At 41.3% G+C, this 22,493-nt stretch overlaps 1 protein-coding gene and 1 long non-coding RNA gene across 3 annotated transcripts in view; one reads left to right on the top strand and one right to left on the bottom strand.

The window, feature by feature from the left end:
• zmp:0000000660 (arf-GAP with Rho-GAP domain, ANK repeat and PH domain-containing protein 2) overlaps positions 1-22,493 on the top strand; it is a 125,893-nt gene that overhangs the window by 84,686 nt on the left and 18,714 nt on the right. For both annotated transcript variants that reach the window (XM_037111325.1, XM_037111324.1), the window contains exons 17-24: positions 6,545-6,647; positions 7,292-7,490; positions 12,917-12,980; positions 13,510-13,673; positions 14,204-14,416; positions 14,651-14,756; positions 16,307-16,454; positions 18,447-18,524. In XM_037111325.1, the coding sequence (XP_036967220.1) occupies positions 6,545-6,647; positions 7,292-7,490; positions 12,917-12,980; positions 13,510-13,673; positions 14,204-14,416; positions 14,651-14,756; positions 16,307-16,454; positions 18,447-18,524 (1,075 nt within the window). The remainder of the gene's footprint in view (positions 1-6,544; positions 6,648-7,291; positions 7,491-12,916; positions 12,981-13,509; positions 13,674-14,203; positions 14,417-14,650; positions 14,757-16,306; positions 16,455-18,446; positions 18,525-22,493) is intronic.
• On the bottom strand, positions 19,541-22,159 carry LOC119026798. Its single transcript, XR_005077245.1, has 3 exons — positions 22,028-22,159; positions 21,147-21,240; positions 19,541-20,878 (listed from the first exon to the last, which is right to left on the bottom strand). It is a non-coding gene; the product is annotated as an uncharacterized LOC119026798 (long non-coding RNA).

Here is a 22,493-nt window from a genome sequence, read left to right as displayed (position 1 = left end):
CTGCTGTTTGTCCAAAACCTGCTGTACTCTTTTAAGGCGGGATCAGAAAAAAAACTTGGATCTTGAAAGTATTTTCATCATCTTCACTTCAATAAATAATACATAAAGTTAATTAGAAAAGTATCTTAAACCTTGAACAAAAACAGCAACATTGGACTTAATGTGCTTAATAACAAGCAATGAATAACAATTAATATTAATCTTAATCCTAAGCATTTAATGGCAGTTTACATATAATTCATACTTCACAGCGGTTCAGCCAAGCCACAGGGCTTTCATTTACACCCAGCATTCAAATTTGCTCTCAGACACGCATGCCCCGAGCACATTAACACGCACGTACACAGCTAAACCACTTCTGAATGCTTCATTTTCATGCCCTCTGCTACATCATCATTTTATATGCGATTGTCAGAGCTTTTAAATGATTTATTTCCTTTTGTTTGGCGAAATTACAGCCTGCTGCACGTGTAATTCATATATTACAGAGCTCCGGTGTGGTTCAACATGCGCACACACACGTGTAAACACAGACGCCCGCACAGTTTTCCCCCTCCCTCGTCATATGGCTCATTAGCATATTCTTAACTTGAGCATTATTCAATTTAACAGAAGCCATCAGGGCTTTATGAGCGCTATATTTTCCTGTTTATTTTGCCTTTAACTGCCCTCCCCTTCATCTCGCCGCCTCCCTCGATCACTTCTCTCAAGTTATGATTCAATAAAAAAAAGAAAAATGAAAGAAAGGGAGAAAGTTACTCCAACAACAAACTTTCTCTTTATTTCTTCTGGAAGAGTTGAAGAAGAAACAGATGTCTCGATCCTTTCTTGCTCACCCTCTCTCTCCGTTGCTGCGCGTGTGTGTTCGTGTGTGTGCGCGCGCTCCAATAATGGCTTATGATTAAAGCATAAGCCAGGTCCTAAATGACAGCAGCAGATGTTATGAAGAGGGAACAATGCTTTTATTTGTAAGTGTTATTTATACAGCCAATAGAAACACATCTGGCCAGCTCAAACTATGACCTTTTCTAATGAGCAGGACACATGCAAAAAGTCACGACGGGTTGCGAAGATAACGCTGCGTGTGCACAGACTCTTCACGGCAACGGCGACGTGCGCCATTTTTAGCTTACATCCCAGATACAGGTCACGGCTTCGCCCCCAGAACGGCTATTATTTCTCCGTCGCTAACGCTCATAATGGCTGTGCGTTTCACTAGATTAAACCCCTCTCGCTCCTGCAACTTTTTTGCCGGCGTTCCCAGCATGCCTGCGTGGCGAGGAGAGAGCTCACACCTCACCTCTTGGCTGTCTGGCGCTCATGAATATTAACGTATGCAGATGACACACTCCCACCAGCAGCCTATCGCTGCGCTACAGGAGGCCGTAGGTGTCGCTTCCATTAAACACAGCGTTTGGGTAATTTCACCGTGGCAGAGGACACCGTGAATTACAGCGCGGCCCCGACACATACGTCTGCTAAAGTTGTATGAATATTACAGTCCCACTCCTAAGGAATTAATGCAAAGGGAGCGTGTCGGCTGGTGATAAGTTTAGGTTTTTGTCTGGACTTTTTTTTTTTTTTTTTCGACTCGTCCGCCTGTTTCGAACAAGAATGTTTCTAAGTCGATCGTGACCTTCAAATACAGCTGGAAACCTCCTTCTGTTTTCCATTTTCCTTCTTTTAGGCTGCTCGCACCATTTCACTCGCTCCCTCGTCCTCTTTATCACTGTCTGCAAGTTTTTAAAGACTTTTAGAAGGGCTTAGTTGCTAACTTTGTCAGCGAGATGGGCTATATATATGTGAGGGCTGGGGATTTAAGACTTTTTAGAGCACACAAAAGCCTTCAGGAGGAAATAAAAGGCTACAAAATTGTGTATAGAAATCTTTATGCATGTTAAAACTGCAGGTGAGACCCCACAAGGAAATGCAGGAAGTGTGCTCTGTGTAACTTTACTCAGGCATAGAAAGTGCCTGAGCTACAGCACACAAACATTGAACTTATTGATCTTTTTTTTCAATCCTGTCATTTTCCAAATCCATTTTTTGCCTCAGCCAATATCAGATCCACTGTGGTTACGTTTTGCCAGTGTCAACAATATGAGTAAGAATTAAAGAGAGTATACAGGCAGGCAAATATAATGACTGGAACTACTCATTTGGTCTTTTTTCATAACTAACAGTGTTGCACCACTACAAACATTGTGGTTGTAGGTTCTTCTTTATGGAGGACTGAATCTGTCAAAATCAGAAAAAGAATTAATGAATATGTAAATGCTCAATAAATAGATAAATGAATAGTCAGATAAACCAAAAATGAAACTGAAGATAATTGCAGGCATAACAATGTGATATAAATAGATATTTCTGCTTTTATTTGCCGCTATATTTATTTACCTTTGTATTCATTCAACAATGATTTACTTTGCCATTTCATTTTTTATTAATTAATGGATACGTTTTCAATATCCATTTTATTTAGCATATACATTTTTCCCTGTTCATTTGCACAGATTCATTCCTGCCTTTCTTTTAACTTTTCATTACGCATTCTGCTTCATTTTGCAAATGTGTGGGCTGTAAAGTAGGGCTGTGATTGGCTTTGAATGATAATTATTTTTTAATTGATATTTGAATGTAATTAATTAATTAATGCATACATTTATTTTTGAATTAATAATGGTATATTTGTTCATTTCTTTCTGATCATTGCAGGTTCAGTCCGTACAGTTTCGGCTTCTTAAAAAAACACAAATATGCACTCAGGCAGGGTGGAATCATTAGAAAATTAATGAATAAATCAATAACCAGCAACTGTTTGTTTCAGAATCAAATTAGAATTAAAGTCATTTTTCAAACTAAAATACATTTACTGCTTTCCTTTGTGTTGTGTGAGCCTGAGCTGAATATTTTGGTTGTTAGACGAACACATCAAGCTTCAGTGGACAAATATTGGCCATATTAATAAACAGATATGGAAGGATAACCTTTAGTTGCAGCCTTACATGTACTGTTAGCATACATTTTGCTCACTGCGCCTCCTCAGTCAGTGTCACTTCAGGCCATGATCAGACGGCACACTTTGCGAGGCTGCTGGGTAACAGACATCAGTGCGTCTACATGAACTTAAATAACCGGCACACTGTCAGCTTTTTTGCAGCAATCATCATATATTAGAGTGGAGGAAAGATTAAAATAAATCTGGTCAACGCAGCAAGATTCCTGTGGAATATACTTAATGTCTGGGCAATGTATGTGCAATAACCCCCATTTCTGCACGTGTGCATGTGCATGACGAAGAGAGTCAGTCTTCAGAGAGTTGCAGGTGTGAGTGAAAGGAAAGATGCATCCTGCTCTTATCTCAAATATCTGAGCAGAAAGTCTGACTACAGGTGAAACTAGGATGAAATAAAGCCTAAACAAGTCCTCAGACGAACAGTAAGTAGATGTGAGTGGATGTTAATTTCATTGGTCTTGTTTGTAGAAGCGTCACTTAATGATCTGCCTTTTTATTTAATCGCCGATCAATTGCATTTAGTGGCTAGGCGGCCTCCTAGCAGCTATACTAATGTCTTTTTGGGCAGCATCTGTTAGATTGTGTGTCTGTGTCACTACTGTTGTTGTTGCAGATCATCTCTCATATACTATGTCATCTGACTTTTGTCTCTGTTATGGGGGCTGCTACCTATGATCCTTTTCGTTGTCGATTAATCTGTCAATTATTTTCTAGGTTAACTGATAGGTTGTTTGGTTTATAATGTGTCAAAAGATGGTGAGGAAGCCCCCCCCCCCTTTGAATTTATGCCTATGTAGAGGAATAAAGAAACCAGAACGTGCTCACATTTAAGAGGCTATAATCAGAGAATTATAACTTTTTTCTCAAAAAATTACTGAAACCAATTAATCATTAATCAGATCTGAGAATGAATAAAAATGCGAGGAAAATCAGTGTACAATCTCCCCACGGACAAAAGGAAATAAAAAAAAACCCCATCAGATTCTGCATCCATTACCCCAAAGATAATCTTGGCTAAGGGAGAAATCCGATCATTGACCATTCGCGATGTAATTATTCAGTAATCAGGTTGTCGGTGTGCCTTAACCTGACTTCTCCCAAAAACCAGGTCTCTTGTGTGCATATAAACAAAAACCAGGGAGCAGAAGTGGAAAGTTGCATAAAATAACATGAAGGAAACAGGAGAGAAGATGGAAAACAAAGGCAGGACATAAACAAGCCTCTCAAAGATTTAATGCGCCTCATACACGAGACACAAACCATTTAAAAATCGCAGCCAGTACAGGAATGTCTCCCTCCTCTCCCCAGCCACTCCCTCCCTCTGGGACGCTCGTAATGCAAGCGTTCATCTCATATCCCCCTTCTCCTTCTGTCCTTTCTTCTCGATACCATTTGCCCAGCGCTTCGCCGCCCCTCGTCGCTCTCCCTCTGGGAGCGCCTCTAACAAGCGCCAGCACACCTGCCAGCGAAGACGGGGGGATGAGGAGGCGGGCGAGGAGGGGAAGGCAACAGCGGCGGGGTCACGCGAGGGCACACAAACACCCATGTCTCGCCTGTTCCCCCGACACACGTGAAAGGAGAGCGAGTCAGCGCTGCCACGACCCCCCGCGACACACCACCTTCCACCATCCACTGCCGTATCATTTAGAGCCCACTTGGCAGTGTGCGCTCAAACCATTAACATAGTGATACTCTAACCTCTGCACCCTCCCCGAGAGAGAGACAGAGAGAGACAGACAGACAGGAAGAGAAAGAGCAACAAAGATTAATAGCTGCCTTTTTGCTTCCAACAGCAAGACGGTTTAGCCTGTGTTGGATGAATGAGTGTGTGAAGGGTTAGGTATTTGGTATTTATTCATGTGCAGACACAAGGAAAATGTACGAATGTTCCTTACTGAATGACACACATTGTATACAAGTGCATTCATAACGCTGTGAGGACTAAACCTGAACATATGGTGTAAGGAATACAGAGGCTCCAGAGAATACAAAGCTACTGAATCCAGAAAGAAGACAGAGAAATGTCTTTCAGTGACTCTTATTTGACTTAATTCCAACAGATAAAGAATGCGAGATACCTTTTCCTTTTTTTCAATGTTTTTTAAAATGTGTGCATCTGAACAAAGGTGTCTTGGCGCACCTCAAGGTTACAGTTTTGAAACGTGCGATGAAATAAACAGCCAATTTTTTCAGGAAAAAAAATAATGTCATAAATGGTAATATGATATATTCACATGTGCAAAACTTGTCAAGTACAGTCAGCCATGCTTGAAAATCTGTAAGGCTCCAGAGGAAGCTGCTGGTAATCAGATAAATTGCCTCTAGTGATATTACTCAGTGGCTAGGTTGCATTGTGGGTAATGTTTTGAACAGGAAGAAGAACGCATGGAATACAAAAGCAGATATCTCCAGTTCTGCTGTATGGATTTTGATCATTTGTTTTTAATCTGTCAAGCAGTGTTACATGAGTGCAGTGATAGACCAGTGGACTGGTTTTCAAAACCTGGTGCCTACATTACCCAGAATACAGCCTAGCTTTGGAGCAACATCAGTGGAGGCAACATATCAGATTTCAATTGGTGGACCTACCTTTCACGATTATTTTATCCATTGATGCTAGTCTCTAATAACACTGTTATTTGTCTTTAATGATCAGCAAATTAAACTAAACAGAACCAAGAGGGATATTTTCAGCCCCCAGTTCCTGCTATTTTGTGGAAATGTGAGTTTCACTGACAGCTGAAACGAGTCAAAGCTCAGCTTGATGATTCAAAAAGGACAGATTGGTTTTGATATTGAAAACAAGTGAAAGTGACTAATCATATATTTGGTGTTTCAGATGATATGCCAATGCACATAATGTTAAGGGTAGAAGAGTGGTGTGAAAAGTGAAAGAGCACCGCTCTCACTTGTAACTGCCCTTGAGCAACATGTTACATGTTTGTGTGTATTTCTAAGTGGTTAAAATTCTTTAGTCTAAGTAAATGCACTAATACCACACTGTGAGAATGCTCCACTACAACTTATATTAGTAGCTAAATTTAAAGTAAAAGTATTCATGATGCAGTAAAATAGGGTTTTACCATTATTTATGATGTTTTGAATGTATAACACCTAAGTATTAATGTGGAGGTTGCTTAAGGTTAATCTGATTTGTACAACATAGTGTGATTACATAAGAGTTGGCATGCAAACCAGCTAGCCCCTGGCCCATGTTGGTCCACCGGCCTTGTGCCCCCTTGGTCTAAAGCGTTCAGTCTGAACTGCTACTTGCATGGCTAAGTGAGCTAACTAGCTAAGCACAGTTAGGAGCAATTAGCGGTTGCTCTGGTGAAATACTGCTGCCTGTTTGTTTTAAGTTTGAATTTCACAGGCGACTAGCTCATACCTATCGCACTGTTAAATACATAACTTTTTTTTTACACGTTTATGTTCAGTGTATGCAAATTTTGCTGTTTTTTTTTCTCCCCATTTCCATTTGTGAGGACATCGCACGTTTTCTAATGTTGAGCTGTGTTTTTCTGGCAGGGCCGTGTTTACTGTGGAGCTGTACCTGCAGACAGAGCGAGCGCTGATTGTCGGCGCTGAAACACAGGAAACGCAGCATGACTGGATACAGGCACTGACAAAGGTGGCACACTTACAGCGCGCGCGCGCGCACACACACACACACACAAACACACAGACCATCTTCATAAGTTTGTTTATCACTTAAAGTTACAAAGGAGAAACTGTGTGAATGTGCCGCAGAACTACAGCACATCCATCCACTGCTTTTTCATTCACTTCACAACAGACACAGTAGCAGACAATGTCCTCAGAGTACCTCATGCTGCCTGCGCTTCTTTCAGTAAGACAAGTGGTCTGACTATCTCTTCCCGCACACGCTGACAGATTCTTGTAATAATACCCTACATAAATATGTCCCCCATTGCCTTTTTTATCTCTTTAATCCCAAGCAACCCAGTCATGGATAGTGGGAGGTATAGCTGCATCAGTCCATATGTCTCTCCATCTGTACCATAGGCCTTCCACACCTCCGTATTTCAATTTGAGCAGCTGAACAATGGCCAGACTGAGCCGAGTGAGCAGGAGGGATGGTTACTTACTTGGAAAATAATTCCACCAGGGAGCAGAAACTGAGCAAAGGTTTATCCCTCCGAGCAGAGAGCTGCACCTGTTGTGTTTCTGTGTTGCTTTTTTAACGTTTTTAATGTGAAATTTCTTCATCCTCTTTTCTTTGTTTTTTTTTTATCCCCTCCACATGACTCGCAGTGCTTCGTCCCCGCTAAAGTCGAGGGACTGGTGCAGAGGCACGGGGAGCTGATTGGCAGACTGCACTACAAAGAAGGCCATGACCTGTACCACTGGAGGACGGGTTGGTTTCTGCTGGAAGGCTCTGCCCTACACTACAGCCCAGGAGAGGAGGAGGGAGAAGAGGAAGTCCTTCAACTCAAACAGCTGCAGGAACTCAGTAAGCAGATTTGCATTTGCATTTCTCAACATGTCTTGCACTTCTTTTCAACCAGATGATATGTTTGCATAGTTAAATTACATCCCTTGTGACGCAACTAGAGTAATGTAACAGCTTCCTCCATTTTAAAGTCTCTATATTGCCTCAAAGGCTTGCATGGTCAAGATAGTTTGCAAAGGATCAAACTGTGCAGCTAGTGGTTGTATTAGCTGACTCTGTCTGAACTGGAGCACTCTTGCACCTAAATTGTTGGTATTGTTTACTATCCGACTACCAAGTCTTCAGTCCTCACCTTTCACTGACAGGAGTTTTGCCCATTGCTCATTTTCAGGTCCATACTTTCATTTTGTGTGATAACTGGAAAAGATTACATGCTTTGCATTACTGCAGCATTTCTTTTCACCCTCTGTCTGTACGCTCCGTTTTAGCGCCTGTCTCTTTAAGGCCCAGTCTGCTGTGATTGGTCAGTTCTAACAGGCCTGAGCAGGCATCTCCCACTGTGTTTTTACACCACCCCTGCCAGAGTTTTTGCAACCGCAGCCGTGCTTGGGGCATGGCTGAGGGTGGCGATTGTATCGTTGTGACTTCATCGTGTTACGGAGGTCATTACGTCTCATTCAAAGGCACAGTGAATATAGGCCATGCACTCTTCTCTGTGATTGAGCTTTTGATGCTTTCACGGTATTTATAAAGCACCTAAACTGGCTTTATAAGCAAATAATATGTGGATATATTACTGTCCACAATATGGGACCTTTAAATGTCTTGTCCTAAAATATACACAGTGCAGTTTCCACCTTTTCAAAATATCTATGTTCTTTCCAATGCAATACTTTAATAATCTAATGATACCATTAGCTCCATTAAAAATGATTTATTCAGCTCGTGAGTGTGACCGCTGTAAATGCTGGTGTGGTGGAGCCACCACGGAGCGGAATGACTGACCTCATGCATTAATACATGCATAAGAGAACACACCAGCTTGGTTAATACACCGATTTCAGCTCTGTCCTAAATTGCCACAGTTTAAGCAAACAGTCTCTCGTTAAACATTTTCAGTGGAGCTTTTTAACACGCAATAAATAACCGTATCACATTATGGTTGATGGTGTTAGTGGTCAAATGCATTAATGATTCAGATTCACTCCCACTATTTGAAATACTGTGTAACTTCCAAAAAAGCCACCATTCCACGACGCCCTCCTACTACTTATATTTGAAGCTACTCAAAGATGTTGGAGGACGCATGCGAGCAACGGGCGTCAGACGACATTTCAGCCTCTCACACCACAACACAGATCCCTGCTCATATTGGCTGGTTTAGTCTAAAAGTCATGAGTGAGAAGGTGACACAGAAGACGCTCAAATGAGGTCAGGAAAAGTCAGTATCATGTAATGTATTGTCAGCCGAGCATCAGCTGAGACAGGACGATTTCCCTGAGCTGCTCACACAAAATGTGGCATGAAAACAGGTCTTGTGAAGTAGAAATCTGAAATATTGCCGCGGTTCTACCTACTACACACTTTGCCAGTATCTCCACATTGCCGGTAAACGTCGGTTATTCAAAGTATAGTCAGTGGTGGGAAGCTTCTAGTCACGGTGAAAGTTCACACATACTTTGGCAGATTGATCGATCGCACCCGTGTGATGTGCGAACAGAAGGAGGCCGAGAATCAATAGATCTTTGTAATCCATTTACACCTCGACGTGGATCAAATCGCGCAAAGTGCCGCCCCATCTTCTCACCTCGGGGCGGGGTAAGGAACCGCAGTAGTTCTCATTTTTTATTCCCGGCTTTCTCAAACCATATTTGTCACAGCCGGGGAGCCGCCAGCGCCAGGAGGGGCTGTATTTTGTCAGGGGATGGTAGGTGCCGGAGGACTGAAAGGATCCCTTTAGGAATCAGAGTCTGTGACATGGGATTAACTGTTATTTCCTCAGCAGTGACACCACCACATGAAAGGTGCTCCTGTGTAGCAGCGAGGGGGATTTAATAAATACACTTTTCAATTAAAATCACGACATGTTTCCAACTTGCAGCACTTCAAACTGCATCAGGAGTTAAAGTCTGATTCAGTCTGTCCCGGGTTCTCAAAACCAACAAAAGAATTGTTACTCATATTAATCTGTAGTGCCTTGTTTGTCATTTATTCTCTGTTTGACTGGACCCCTGTGACAAGGACACATTTTACTGTCTTTAGCTCGCTCAAATTATTTTATTGATCTTTGTCAATGGTTCAGTATTAATTTGTCTGAGCGCTTTGTTTTCCAGACTGCTCTTTAAATGATTAAATTCACAAATTCCAAAAAAACAAAACAAAACAAATGGATTCAACCCCCAAAGAACAATAGTGCGCTACCTCCCAAAATGGCTTCCTGGGGGCTCAGCTGTGTACTTCAGAGAGGATTGATCCTTTTTTTGTGATGTCTTGTGTCAAGATGTCTGCCGCACAAATAACTCAAACCGGAGTAAAACAAGGGGGAAATGACAGATACAGCTGGATAAGCACCGACCTGACGCACTGCACAAATCTGCCTTCCCACCCGGAACTTTCTTTTTCAAACAAGATAAGCACATTAAACTTTAAACTCATTCGGCACAATTATCTCAGCGAATTTCTCTTCAGGCAGTGGCTAAATAGCGAAGAAGTGTTAATCCCCACTGCTCTGCTCAATCATCCTAAAAGATAAAGATAGGCATCAGCACAAGGCTGCAGTCAGGCATATTTAGCAGTCAGATCTCAGTGTGTCCACGCTGAGGTCCAGTTAGATTTTAAGATGGATAGCAATCACAGCTAGCATGTTCAGAAAGAGCAAGAACTGTTGGTGAGGCATGTTCATTTGGAAGTTAACACGAATGAACTGCTGATACGAAGTTCTGGTGAGACTGTCGTGATAGGGAAACGCTTAAAACACTCAGTGCATTTGGTTAGTAACACTGATTTCAAACAGATCTTGTTCACAACTGTGTAATATTTACATTTAGGGGGCTTCCTTTTCGAAAGAGTCATTCACGCAAATGTTATATCTCTCAGTATCAGCCTCAAAAAAGATAGTAATTGTCAGGCATTGGATTTCAAGCAGTTTCACATCATGTTTACATGCTCTAACCAACCAGTTGGTAGATGTTACTCACCGTGTGATCCCTCAACTGCTTCCCACCAGTGGCATTTTGTGTTTGTCAGAGGCTTGGTTCAATCTCGAGGAATCGCTGCCGTAGGATCTCTCCAGATGTCTGCAATAGGGCCTGTAACGCCGCGAGATTTGCTTATAATACCTTTCACAACAAAAACTAATAAATGCTCCCAGTACAAATGTGCTTCAGCAGCCTAAATCGCCCTCATTTTTAGAGAGAGGAAAAACCTCATGGAAATCTCTTCCAGGACAGCCAGTACAAATTAATGGAGGGAACAAGGCCGCAGACTTCGTTCCTTATCACACAAACATATTAAGTAATAAAAAAAGTTTCCCACTGAGCTGTGAGATGGATGAAAGAGGATTGCCGCGTGCCAGTTCAAACAACGGTGACAAGTGTTTTGCATTTACCTGATAAGGCTGTTAATAAACCTCTCTCAAGTCAATATCAATCTGTGAAGTTCTGTCCTTTATTCTCTTGTTGTTTGGATCACAGTGAAATGCAGTGCCCTTGAAAATCCGCCAGAGAAAACAGAAAGGAAATTGTTTTTAAAGAGAGACTTTTGGGGATTAATTGTTTTTTGTTGTTTAGCTCGACATACGCAGGACTGAATAAAGGAGTTTGCAAAAATGTGACTTATATGTTATTTTTCTACCAATCCTCTTAATTTGTGCCAATTCAATTCAAATACGATTTGCTGTTGTTGCTGATAATCAATGAGTTCACTACAGATGTGGATGCAGAGATTGTGGTGTTTGGAACAGGAAATAGGAAGAACTCCTATTCCTTTTTTTTTTTTTTTATTTAGTATTGCAGAAAATTATCCATTAAAGATGGAAAGAACAGAGAAAATAATCTCCGCAGTTAGCGTTTTTTAAAAGTTTTACGCCTTTAGTATTTGTAATTCTATAATTAAGGAAAAGTTAAATGTGTTTGTAAATGTACTTGTTTTGTTTTAGTAAGTATCTGTATTTTGGTAGCTATTATTTTAGCCTAAACTGCATTGTGTTGTTCTAACACTTTGTGTTTTTGCATGGATTAAATAAGCAACATTCAAGCTAGCTTGAAGCTTGTTATCTTTATTTAGCACAAAAATGATGGGTGACAACTAGCCTGGCTCTGTTAAAGGTGACTGAAACTATTCAACATGTTAGCTACACCTTGTTTGTTGAATTTGGAGTGTGAAAACAAGTTGTACTTGAAGCTAAGCTAACTAGCTGTTGGCCGTAGCTTGTTTATTATACAGAATTAAGAGGAATAACAATCTTCCCATTATGAAAAGTGTATTGCCTAAAATATGTAATTTGTATTGTAAATAAATGACTCGACCATGGGATGATTAAGTAATTACTCATGGTACAGGTAGCTACATAGCAAGCTCTCAATATCCAAAAGTCAACATTTTATTCAGATAATTCTCTTTTTGCTAGTTTATTAAATACACATCCCTCATTTGAGCACAGCCAGTAGAGACTTGAGTATGATGACAGTGCCCGATTTTGTTGCTAGGAGATTTGTGACTCATCTGCAGAGCCTCAAATCTTTTTCGTACTTTTTTTTCCTGTTGTGAGTGTGTGTGTTTGTGATTGTTGCCTTGATCCAAGCAGCTGTTTGAACCCGCAGAAGAGATTATGGCAGAGCTTTGGAGTCCCTCAGCCCAGTTTTTTTTTTTTTTTCTGAATCCTTGCACTGTTATTTCAAGATTGAATTTGTGCAGATGAAGAACGGCAGGAGCTCGGTCTGTTTTGTGTGTGTTTTTTTTCCCCCTCTTATTTGGTTTCATTTGGACTAACTTTATGTAAAGCTTGATGACCAGAGACTCGTGTTTATGCCTCACTTCCCTTTCTTGTTTAAAGCACCTTTAGAAAGTCTGCACCTTAAAAACCAGATCCATGTTCCCCATTACAACAGGGAAATGCCATTAACTCCAATGGAATGCATTTGGCATTTTCCACTTCCCTTCTCTCGCTTTCCTTTCAACTGCGTGTACAAGACCAGTCAGATATGTCTAGACATATTGTGCTGTGCATTATCTGCAATGATTGACTTGAAATGTAAATGATTACTTAAGGGAAGAAAGACCTTTCAGTGGCAGGTAATGAATGCACCGGCTCTCAAGTTTCCTGGCTAAGCTTCTAAGTGCTTGTGCTTTTTAGAGGGACTGAACAACAGCAAATGTTAAACTGCTCCCAACACGTTGCTTTGCATTAGCGCAGAACGTGTCGCTCTCGAACGCAGTTTAAGAGTCTGCATTTTACAACCACTTGTTGCCCTTTTTCCTGCCCCCAGCTGTCTCCACGCATACGGAGGGTGAGGAGAAGATCCAAGTCCTGCTGATGGTGGAGGGCGGAAGGTATGTCAGTCTTTGAAATAAAGGTGTGCTAATTGGCAACGCACTCGTGATAAAACAACACCCATGCATTATGCAACGCCGTGAGCTTTGATTTTTGCATTTGTCTTGTTAGTCCGAGTGCACTTTACCCACTGTAACCATCCAAGATAATTAAAGTCTCGCTAGGCTGCCCGCGTCAGTTACAGAAACGAGGTGAGACGGCGCCGTAGCACAACAGCCAACAGTTTTTTGGCTCCCTTTTAGAGTAATGCAATGAGACTTTGTGTTTACTCCGCTAATTGCTCTTCGTTTGTGTTTTTTTTGATCAAACCTCGTGGGAAAGCGCCGGTTGTTTATAGATGTGTGTTCCGCAGAAGCGCTCTTGGTTTTTCTTTAATCTTGCCGGTTGTTTACTTAATGACTTAGCAGCGCTTTTTCCAAGTACATGAAACAACTTTTGCACCTAAAATGTGAGCCAACCATATTGTTGAGGGAGAGTACACCAGCGTGTGCTTCATTAATTGTTTTGTTTGTTTATCTTCTTTAATAGAACAGTTTACATCCATGGCTTCAACCGGATAGACTTTGCACTGTGGCACTCGGCAATCACGCTGGCCGCCGGCACGGATGGCAGGGCGCTCAGCGACCAGCAGCTGACCAAAAACGGCGTCCCCATCATCGTCGACAGCTGCATTGCTTTTGTCACTCAGTATGGTGAGTTGCCTTAAATTTACATGGGAGGAAAAAGTTTTTCAAAATTGGTTCTGCATGAGTATTGTGGTTTCCCCTTGAGGAGCTGATTCATCCAGTGTGCTGCGCCGTGATGAGAATTTCATGCTTTTTAATGCGGATACATTATTAGAAATGTTGTGCAACATCATCCAGAGTTATTTGCAGAAAGTAAACGCACAAATCCACAAGGTGCTTGCTACTTTCTCGATGCGTGAATAGAGAAGAGGGACTTGCACAGTACCATTTTACAGTAACGGTTATGTAATAAATATGAGGGATTGGCATAAAGTTAACTCTGACTGAAACTGTAAAGTAGCACAAAAGGTTAGTCAACCTGGCGGCGACGATTTTATTTTACGCGCAATTAACATACAAATGTGCTTATGTAACATTGTTAAATCCCACATGTTAGCACCCGTAAGGTCGCCCCATAATTACACATGGTCGTATAGAAATGTGCTGTTCATTTGCTGTTGCGGATGCTCTCGTCAACGTATTATTTAATCAACCAGGTTTGTGCCAGGAGGGGGTCTATCAGAGGACGGGGGACCCCGGTCGAGTGGCCCTCCTCCTGGAGGAGTTCACCAGCGACGCGCGTAACGTGAAGCTGAGGGAGAAGGAGCACCAGCTGGAGGATGTGACGGACACCCTGAAGAGCTTCTTATCCCAGGCAGAGGACGCACTGCTGACCAAGGAGCTCTATCCATACTGGGTGTCAGCACTGGGTATGTGAAGCGTCGAAGTGCTGTAATATGCAGAAATATACCAATGTTAAGGGTATAGACACACACAGGACACAATGTATAACTATGCTGAGATTTTTCAACAGTAGCGACAGGATTTTAAACATTTGGCTTACAAATAATTAAAGTTTGACCCTCATTCCCCCTTCGTGTGTCGCACCACAGTTCATAGCTTGATAGTTCCTCAAGCAGCTCTCATCTTTGTGGTCTTTATAGATGAGAAGGACGAGAGGCAGAGGGTGAAGAAGTACTCCACTTTCATAGAGAGTCTGCCGAAGATAAACAGGTCAACCCTCGATGCTCTGCTACAACATCTGTACAGGTACACTCACTCACACACACACACTCCTCAAACTGTAGCGCATGTACCTGTGAGGCCATTTCAAGGTTAGTTTTGCAGTCAGGAGAGATTTTCTTATCTTGAGGGAGAAAAGCGTGTAGTGGCAAATTACAGAACTGCAAAAACGGGGCACGGAGATGCCAAAACAACATTCAACATTGTTCACCCAAAAGCAATCAAGTCCATTTTGGCGTAGTTCTGTACTCAATTACAAATTTAAGCTGCATTAGCGCATATCTTACAGCAAAAGTTGGTTAAGATTTTATAGAAAAAGTATACCATAAATAGAATTCTCCTTAAATCTCTGTCTGAGCGTTTAGCACTTCCAACAAATAGAAAATCATCCTCTAAACCTCTCATGTCACAGCCTTAAATAGATGTTTGGTTGAATGTGACACAGTACGTAGCCGGCATCACGAGTGCAGCCACTAGAAAGCTTTTGTAGAAGGTCAACTGTATTTGATTGGACGTGGAAATGAAACCGAGCAGTCTTTTCTTTCGCAGCCTTGGTTTACTCTTATCTCGTCTTCATCGTGTTTTTGATCAGACTGATAGAACAGGTGTAGCGCCGCAGATGCCGCACTGCATCACAGACGTAACAAGCGCGGAGACTCGAAGGTCCTGCCACCCCGAGTCGCCTCCGGGATGCTGTTTGTCACCTGCTGATTAACCTGTTGTCCCCTCCGCTCTGCGTACGACCCCACTCTGCCCTCTGTTGTGTGTGCAGTCCTTTTTCCCTCTTCTTCTGACCAATCAAGTCAGAAACTAACTAGAGAGAGGACGCGGTGTCAGCTCCTTTATATTAAAAAGCTGAAAAGGAGAAGTTTGTTTTTGTCTCTGAGGTAGCAGTGTCCTCGGGTTGACATGATGAATGAATCTCATATTGTTTGGCCTATTTGTTGGCATTTTTAAAGTAAAGACAGAACGAGTGGATCATTATTAAAATCTCAGACAGTCACCAGTAGAAGTTTGCAACACGAGTGGTGCTATTTGTGAGTTTCAGAGCCTTTTTTCTGGGAAAAATTTACATTCACTTTCAGGGTATCGGGCTGAAGAAAATGGTTTAATTTTCACTCTTCACTTTTGAATATTTTTAACACTCATTTTCATGTGTGGAAAACTTCTAATAATAAACTACGGGACGTTTAACTGGTGTGGAATGAAACAACAATGCTTTGTTTTGCTGTGTAGAGACTCGACAAAAGCCAGCATCAGCTGCCCCACGCCGCAAACCTGTTAGTTCTCCCACCTCAGGAGGCATTTGCAAACACCCTGCTAGCTTGATGTCTCATTCACTGATGCTCACATTACACATCGTTTCCTCAGAAACCTGCAGAGGATGCTTGTGATTTATCCGCATTATGTTAATGATGTAGATTGTTTGGAGGAGACTTAATTGGCCCTTTGCTGAATTTGGACTGAGGCCTAACATTTCTCTAAACTGTTTGTGTGTGGGCATCAGCTTGTGTTGATCCGTACCCGTCTGCAGGTACACTTGTTTTTTTTTAACCACACTTCTCCCTGTAATTCAGGATTCAGCAGTGCTCCCACCTCAACCACATGACGAGCGACAAACTGGCCTCCGTCTTCTCCTCCTGCTTGTTCCAGACTCGGGGACAAACACCGCAGGAGACAAGCGTCGTCCACGACCTCATCAACAACTACATTACACTCTTCAGCGTGAGTCAAAGAGTTTTATATCTATGTGTTTTTTTTTTCTTTTATTGCCATTTGACAGGAGACGATGAGGAGGGTGACAAATGGCTAAGCCGAGCTTGGTTACATAATCCAGGGCTTGGCTCGAAAGTTACACACTTACCGCATCATCCGAAGCAGTTAGAAAAATTGATATTTCACAAACAAGTAGCTCATCTGCCTCCTTTATCTATCATGATAAACAGCAGTTGGTTAATTCAGTGTCATTCTGCTCAGCTGTAATCAACAATAGCACACATCTCCAGGAAACACAGATATTAAATAGAAAAAAAGCAAAAAAAAAACAGGTCACCCAGCATGAGAAAATACCAGAGGAGCCCTGTTCAGGACATTTTTAGCTCGAGGGCGAAATGAGTTCAGGCTTATGACTCTGAGTTTGTTCTATATGTGAGGAGCAATTTTGATAGCAGAGGAATAAGTCAAAGATGAAAAAAGAGAGAAGGAAAATTCTGATTGAATTTCTTTTGCCTCAGCTGTGTGATTTTTTTTTTTTTCTGTTTTCTTTCTGTTTCCCTCACCGTTGAATTAAACAAAGTTAAGCCGTGATCTAAGAATTTAATGTAAGTGCTCCATGTGATGCACTTCGAGTGTTTTTATAACATCATGCAAAGGCTATTATTCCTGTTTAGATCCACAGAAGACATTTACTTGGAAACACGATTATCACAGGCTGAAAAATGCTATGTTAACGGATCTTTACATGTAAAATTGGCGGCATGCCCCTTTAAAGAATTAATTATTGGGATTTCAAATGAGTGACAGATGATGTGCAGGACTTATAGGTCTTTCTCAGTAACGCATAATAACATTATTACAATCCAAAATTTGAAAAGTATGCATCATTCCATATGTGCTAAGTGTTACCTGTGAGCCAAATCCTCACTGAGATATTTCTGTAGAAAAGGTGAGGCACATTCTGATGTGGCCCATCTGCTTGTTTTAACAAAACTCTTCTATCAATGGCAGAAGGAGGAAAAAAAAAAATCATGACACTTAAAGTGTTCATGTAATATTAGCATACTGCATATCTAAACCAGGCTGCAGGCATGACTTTATTTGCAACTCTCGTACTTCAACCATCTGGGGAGCAGAACTGTTGCTGCCAAATCTCCACAATAGGCTTGACTCTGCTGATGTGTGGATGGGGCGGGGGTGTGGGATCAATGTTACCCTTGGAGAGCTGCCTGGCTTTACGGGATACGGCGGCACAGAGCGACTGCCTATTCCCCGCAGAACGCCTGGATCCCTCTTGTTCTGCCATTGAAGGAGGAGCATTCACTCCCAAATCGGTTCGGGACGCCATCATTCGCATGACAAATAGCCATTAAGCTCAACCAACCACGAGCCCAATAGCGGTGAATACACACGCCGTGACATGAAGGAGAAAAAAAAAAAAAAAAGAAATAAAAAGTGAGACATCCCGCTAATTAAAGCGGCAGTTCTGCGCTAGATGTCGTCGACGGCACCCATTATCAGGCCTAAACACACACGATGAGTTTGTGAGGTTTCTCTTCTCCCCCACAATCGTCTCTGCCATTCGTATAACTCCAACAAAGCAAATTGTTCTCAGAATATGATAATGATGTTTAAAAAAAAAAAAAAATTTTAATAAAAAAAATATCATTTCCAACACAGAGCTTTGTGGAAGAAACGAGTATTCACTTGGCGCCGAGCTGTGTCAAACACTCACAGCCAACTCCTTTCTTCAAAATTGGTTTTAGAAGTGTTCGCTGAACGACCCAGTCTGCGCGCAATACCTTTTTTTTTTTTTTCTGGTTTAATCTAGTCTTCCATGTATTGTATTTGAGAGCTGAAATTAATATTCCCTCCAAAAAAGAATGTTTTTATGATCCTATCAGGCAATTTAGCGTCTCTCAAGTGATGTGGGAGTTTCTCATTGGCTGGAGTTTGAATCGATGTGTGCGTGTTTTTGTGTCGACATGTTTCTTCCGACAGGTCAATGAAGACCGGGTGCAACAGATGGAGAGGGAGAATAGCTTCATCACACGCTGGAACGAGAAGAAGGACGCCACGGTAAGCCGACCCAGCCGAACCGAAATGGAAAGCACCGACGGGTGTTCTGTTTGTTTGTGTGTGTATTGATTTGCCCGTGTGCGTCAGGGCCCTCTCAAATCAGGGTTTCATTTGAGCGAGTTTCCTGTTTTTCTGGGCAAAAATGAAGCGGATGGCGGGGTGGGGAGGCGGTGAAGTGAGGGGAAGGCGGAGGAGGCAGGAGCAGGCGGGTGAGGGAAAAAAGGGCTTTGTTCCTGTTAACCTTTACGGCAGGTACTTTATGCCTGGGTGCCTCAGCCGAGAAAAACATTTGGTTCAGATAACTGGGGGAAAAAATTAAATCGCTTGCCGGCGCCGTTGTTGAAATCTGAAATAAGTTGTTTACGCCCGCTCTCCTCTCTGCTCTCCACCTTGTCTGTAGGCTTTCAGAACATGTTTGCTGCTGTGGGGCAGGAGGGTTACTCAGTGGAAAGCCAGCGCTATTATGAAGCTGTCTGAGGTGCAAAGTGGGAGAACTTTTTGGTTATGGACACGAATTTGTGAGTTTTAACTTGCAGGTGAAAAGGAAAGGGCTGGTTTGTTCATTAAAAACAATTATTTAGTGCAATTAGAAGTCAGCATGGATCAATTATCTCTTTTGAGATAATGGATGTTCTTATTTTAGGGATGATTTAACGTGTAAAGTTTGAACATAGCTTACATTAATCATCTCCATTCACAAAAGACTTACTTTCATAGTTTGGACCACATCTTATAAAAGTTACGATCAGATTTCACACGATGGCTTTGTTGCTTTACAATGACGTCTTCAAGCTCCAGTGCAGATGTACCGATTCAAATCAAACTCCAATTTGAGTGCAAGTTGTGACTTGACCATTTTATTCATTCACTCCATGCAGAGCTGCTTTTACCAACTGCAGCTGTTAAACAACCTGAACAAACACAAAATTCATTCCTACCCTCTGATTAATAAAGGCTGTGCCTCCACTTCTTAAGTATGCATGTGGTTTATTTTTAGTGATGTGTGGCTTAAGCCTTTTAGTCTGTAGACTATTGGAAAGATGTCAGATGTTCAAATTAAACATTCATCACGACACACAAGCATGAACATGGTTGCGACATCGCGAAACAACAAATTCTGTTGACCATATTCACATGGCAACGATTTTCCTCTGACATCACACTGAAGGTGGGAAGCTAAACTGTTATACTCCTGTGTTGCAGGTTGCAAGGCCTTTAAACAATCAGCAACTGAAAAGACAATGGCTAGTAAAAATCTGGAGGGACATCAGGGCCATATTTCAATATGAAACAAGCTATTTGATAACCATTAGCTTCAGTCAGGCAACAGCTGACGTAGCATTCAACCACTTCCAAGCTTGCGTTACTGTTTGATAGTGTTACGCTACCCGTCAGGAAAGGTATGGATGAAACGCCCTGGATCAAATAACCACTTAACACTTAATCAAACAGGAATGCTTGCTATGAAGTGATTGAATGCAAACATTAGCTAATGGAATTGTCGTACAAAAGATCTGAGAAATCGTTGTCATTTCACCACTTCCCAATTGATCATCAAATGAAAAAGGCTATTGATAGTGACATCTGGTCTTCTTTCAAGGTAAAACAACATATTTTAATATGTAAAACATAACAAGATAACCATAAAAGCTAATATATCCTCGAGGGAACATGAATCCGTACAAATCCATCCATTCTTGCCATATACGTTATTTTAGTAGATGCTCAAGTTGTTACCTACAGGTGTTTTCAAGGTAAGAAGATGTAAGGTTGAACTATTCAGCTTACACTGTGAACACTGCCAAACTGAGGAGGAAAGTAGAGGTAGGATTCAAAGTAAAGGATGTTGCTGAACAAATGGCTCTTGGGTCTGCTCTTGAATACCAAGACAGTGTGCGTTTGACATTTGCAGGAAGCTTGTCTCAGAGGGCTGGGGCCCCGCAGGTGGAGGTTCTGACCTCATCTGTTTCCATTTAAAGGCAGAGATTGACAAGGAGGCCCGCGCCCTGCAAGTGGATAGTATGGCTAGACTGAGGGAGTAAGTAAATCAGTGATATAATGAGGTGTAAGGCAGTGTCATGCCTTGCAAGTTAGAAGTGGCACTTTAAAATCAATACTTTTGCATTTACAGCCAGGGCGAGTGCAGGGAGAGGATGACTTTGGTAAGGATTAGAAAAAGCCTTCATTTTGGATAGAACTTTGCTGTTTTTTTTCTTAAAAATCTCCCCAACAGCTGCAAAACCATGTTATTGTGTTTCCTGCTTCACCACCAAGCTGTTAACGTCTTTATTTCCAGTCTTTCTTTTTCACTTGACAAATGCTGATTGTAGAGCTTTGCTGGTCGTCCTCCCATCCTATAAGAGTGTAGGGAAAGGAAGAAGAGTGTACTTAGCAAACCTAGATGGTCCCATATCTGCTTGTGACATTTTCACAATTACAGCTTTGGTTTAAATGATAGTAATTTCTGTCATTTTAAGGCCACGGATGTCAGAAGTGAGTTCCTCCCACTTATCATGTGGTAGTTCTTCCAGTTCAAGCCAGTAATGGACCTCAGTCAACCTGTACATTATAATGACAATGGCAAAGTAACTGTAATTTCCAGATATAAAAGGGAACAGAAACCTTTTCATTCTCACTTCGTTGTTCATTTTCTTGACACGGATTTCCACTCCACTTGGCCAGAAATACGGATTTGGTGCCTCGACGATGACCCTGTCTTAAAAAAAAGAAGAAAAAAAAGACCTGCATTTTCACAGTCTGTCTTAAGTTTTCTGCTTTTTACCACCTATTTATTTTTTGATTTTTTTATTCTCTTTGGGATGCAGAGAGGATTACTGCTCCAGCACACACTGCTATAATTTGTACTGACAAGACCAGTGTTACTGGGAATTTGACCTCCTGAATGTCAGTGCATTCAAACAGTGGCTGTGAATTTAATATTTACAATTTGAAATCTGAAATCACCCAGAGCATCTTTTTCTGCATTATCATCTCTGAAAGAAATGCATATCATATGGGTGCCTATCTGGCAGAGTTAGACAAGAAGATCATCACTCTTGTACTTTTGCATTAAGTAGCATACACTGACAAGCTTAGACTATATAACTTTGAGAAATACAGTAAACATACAAAAAGTAGATGACTAAAATAAAAGTCCCTATAGCTTTCAGCAAGGTTTGATTAGCTTAGGTTTAGTTTAATTTAGCTAACCATTACGTAGAAACCGGAAGCAGGTCAAAATCTAGCAAGCTCAAGTAAAAAAAAATATACCTCATCTCTATGTTAGTTTGTGTTAGCTTAAATCTAATAAATTATCTAAAAATGAATGCTAGTAATTAGTATTGTTGAATGTTAGCATTCGGCCACCTCATAGCATAACATTACTATTTGATTATGTCCCATGTGTTTCACTTCCAGGCTTAAAAGAATGTGTCAAAGCTGTCTGTTAACATTAGTTATTTTATAAAGAGAAATTTGACTTGTTATCAAATATGGTGTTTTACCTTGAAATGTGACCCGATGTCCCTCCAGATAAACGCTAAATTTGTGGAGTGGTTAGAAAAAAAAAACAAGATACAGCCCGTTAATGAAGGAGCTTTGGAAGAAGTGATTTGGTTATTGTGTTTTGTTTGTATGTATGTATGTATGTATGTATGTATGTATTTAGCCGAGAGCCAAGCTAGCTTAAAGCCTTTCTGCTAGGCTAAGCTAATCACCTCCTGGCTTTGGTTTCAAATCTAACAAACAGATGTGAGAGCAGTATCAGTTTCCCATAAACTTTTGTAAGAAAGCAAATTAGCATATTTACAGTCACATTTTAAGAGTTAGAAACTTCAACTGGTGTCTGAAATATTAGCATTTTCTTCAGTATTTGTTAGGTTTTTTAGCTTTCATTAGTATAAACAGAAGTCCCGGTTTGAGATATGATTAACAGGAAAGCAAATGTGTGATAGTGGTCAGAAATGTTGG

Source organism: Acanthopagrus latus, chromosome 10, assembly GCF_904848185.1.
Source record: "Acanthopagrus latus isolate v.2019 chromosome 10, fAcaLat1.1, whole genome shotgun sequence".
NCBI lineage: Eukaryota > Metazoa > Chordata > Actinopteri > Spariformes > Sparidae > Acanthopagrus > Acanthopagrus latus.
The sequence above is the reverse complement of the archived record's forward strand: the minus strand, read 5'-3'. Positions and strand labels throughout refer to the sequence as shown.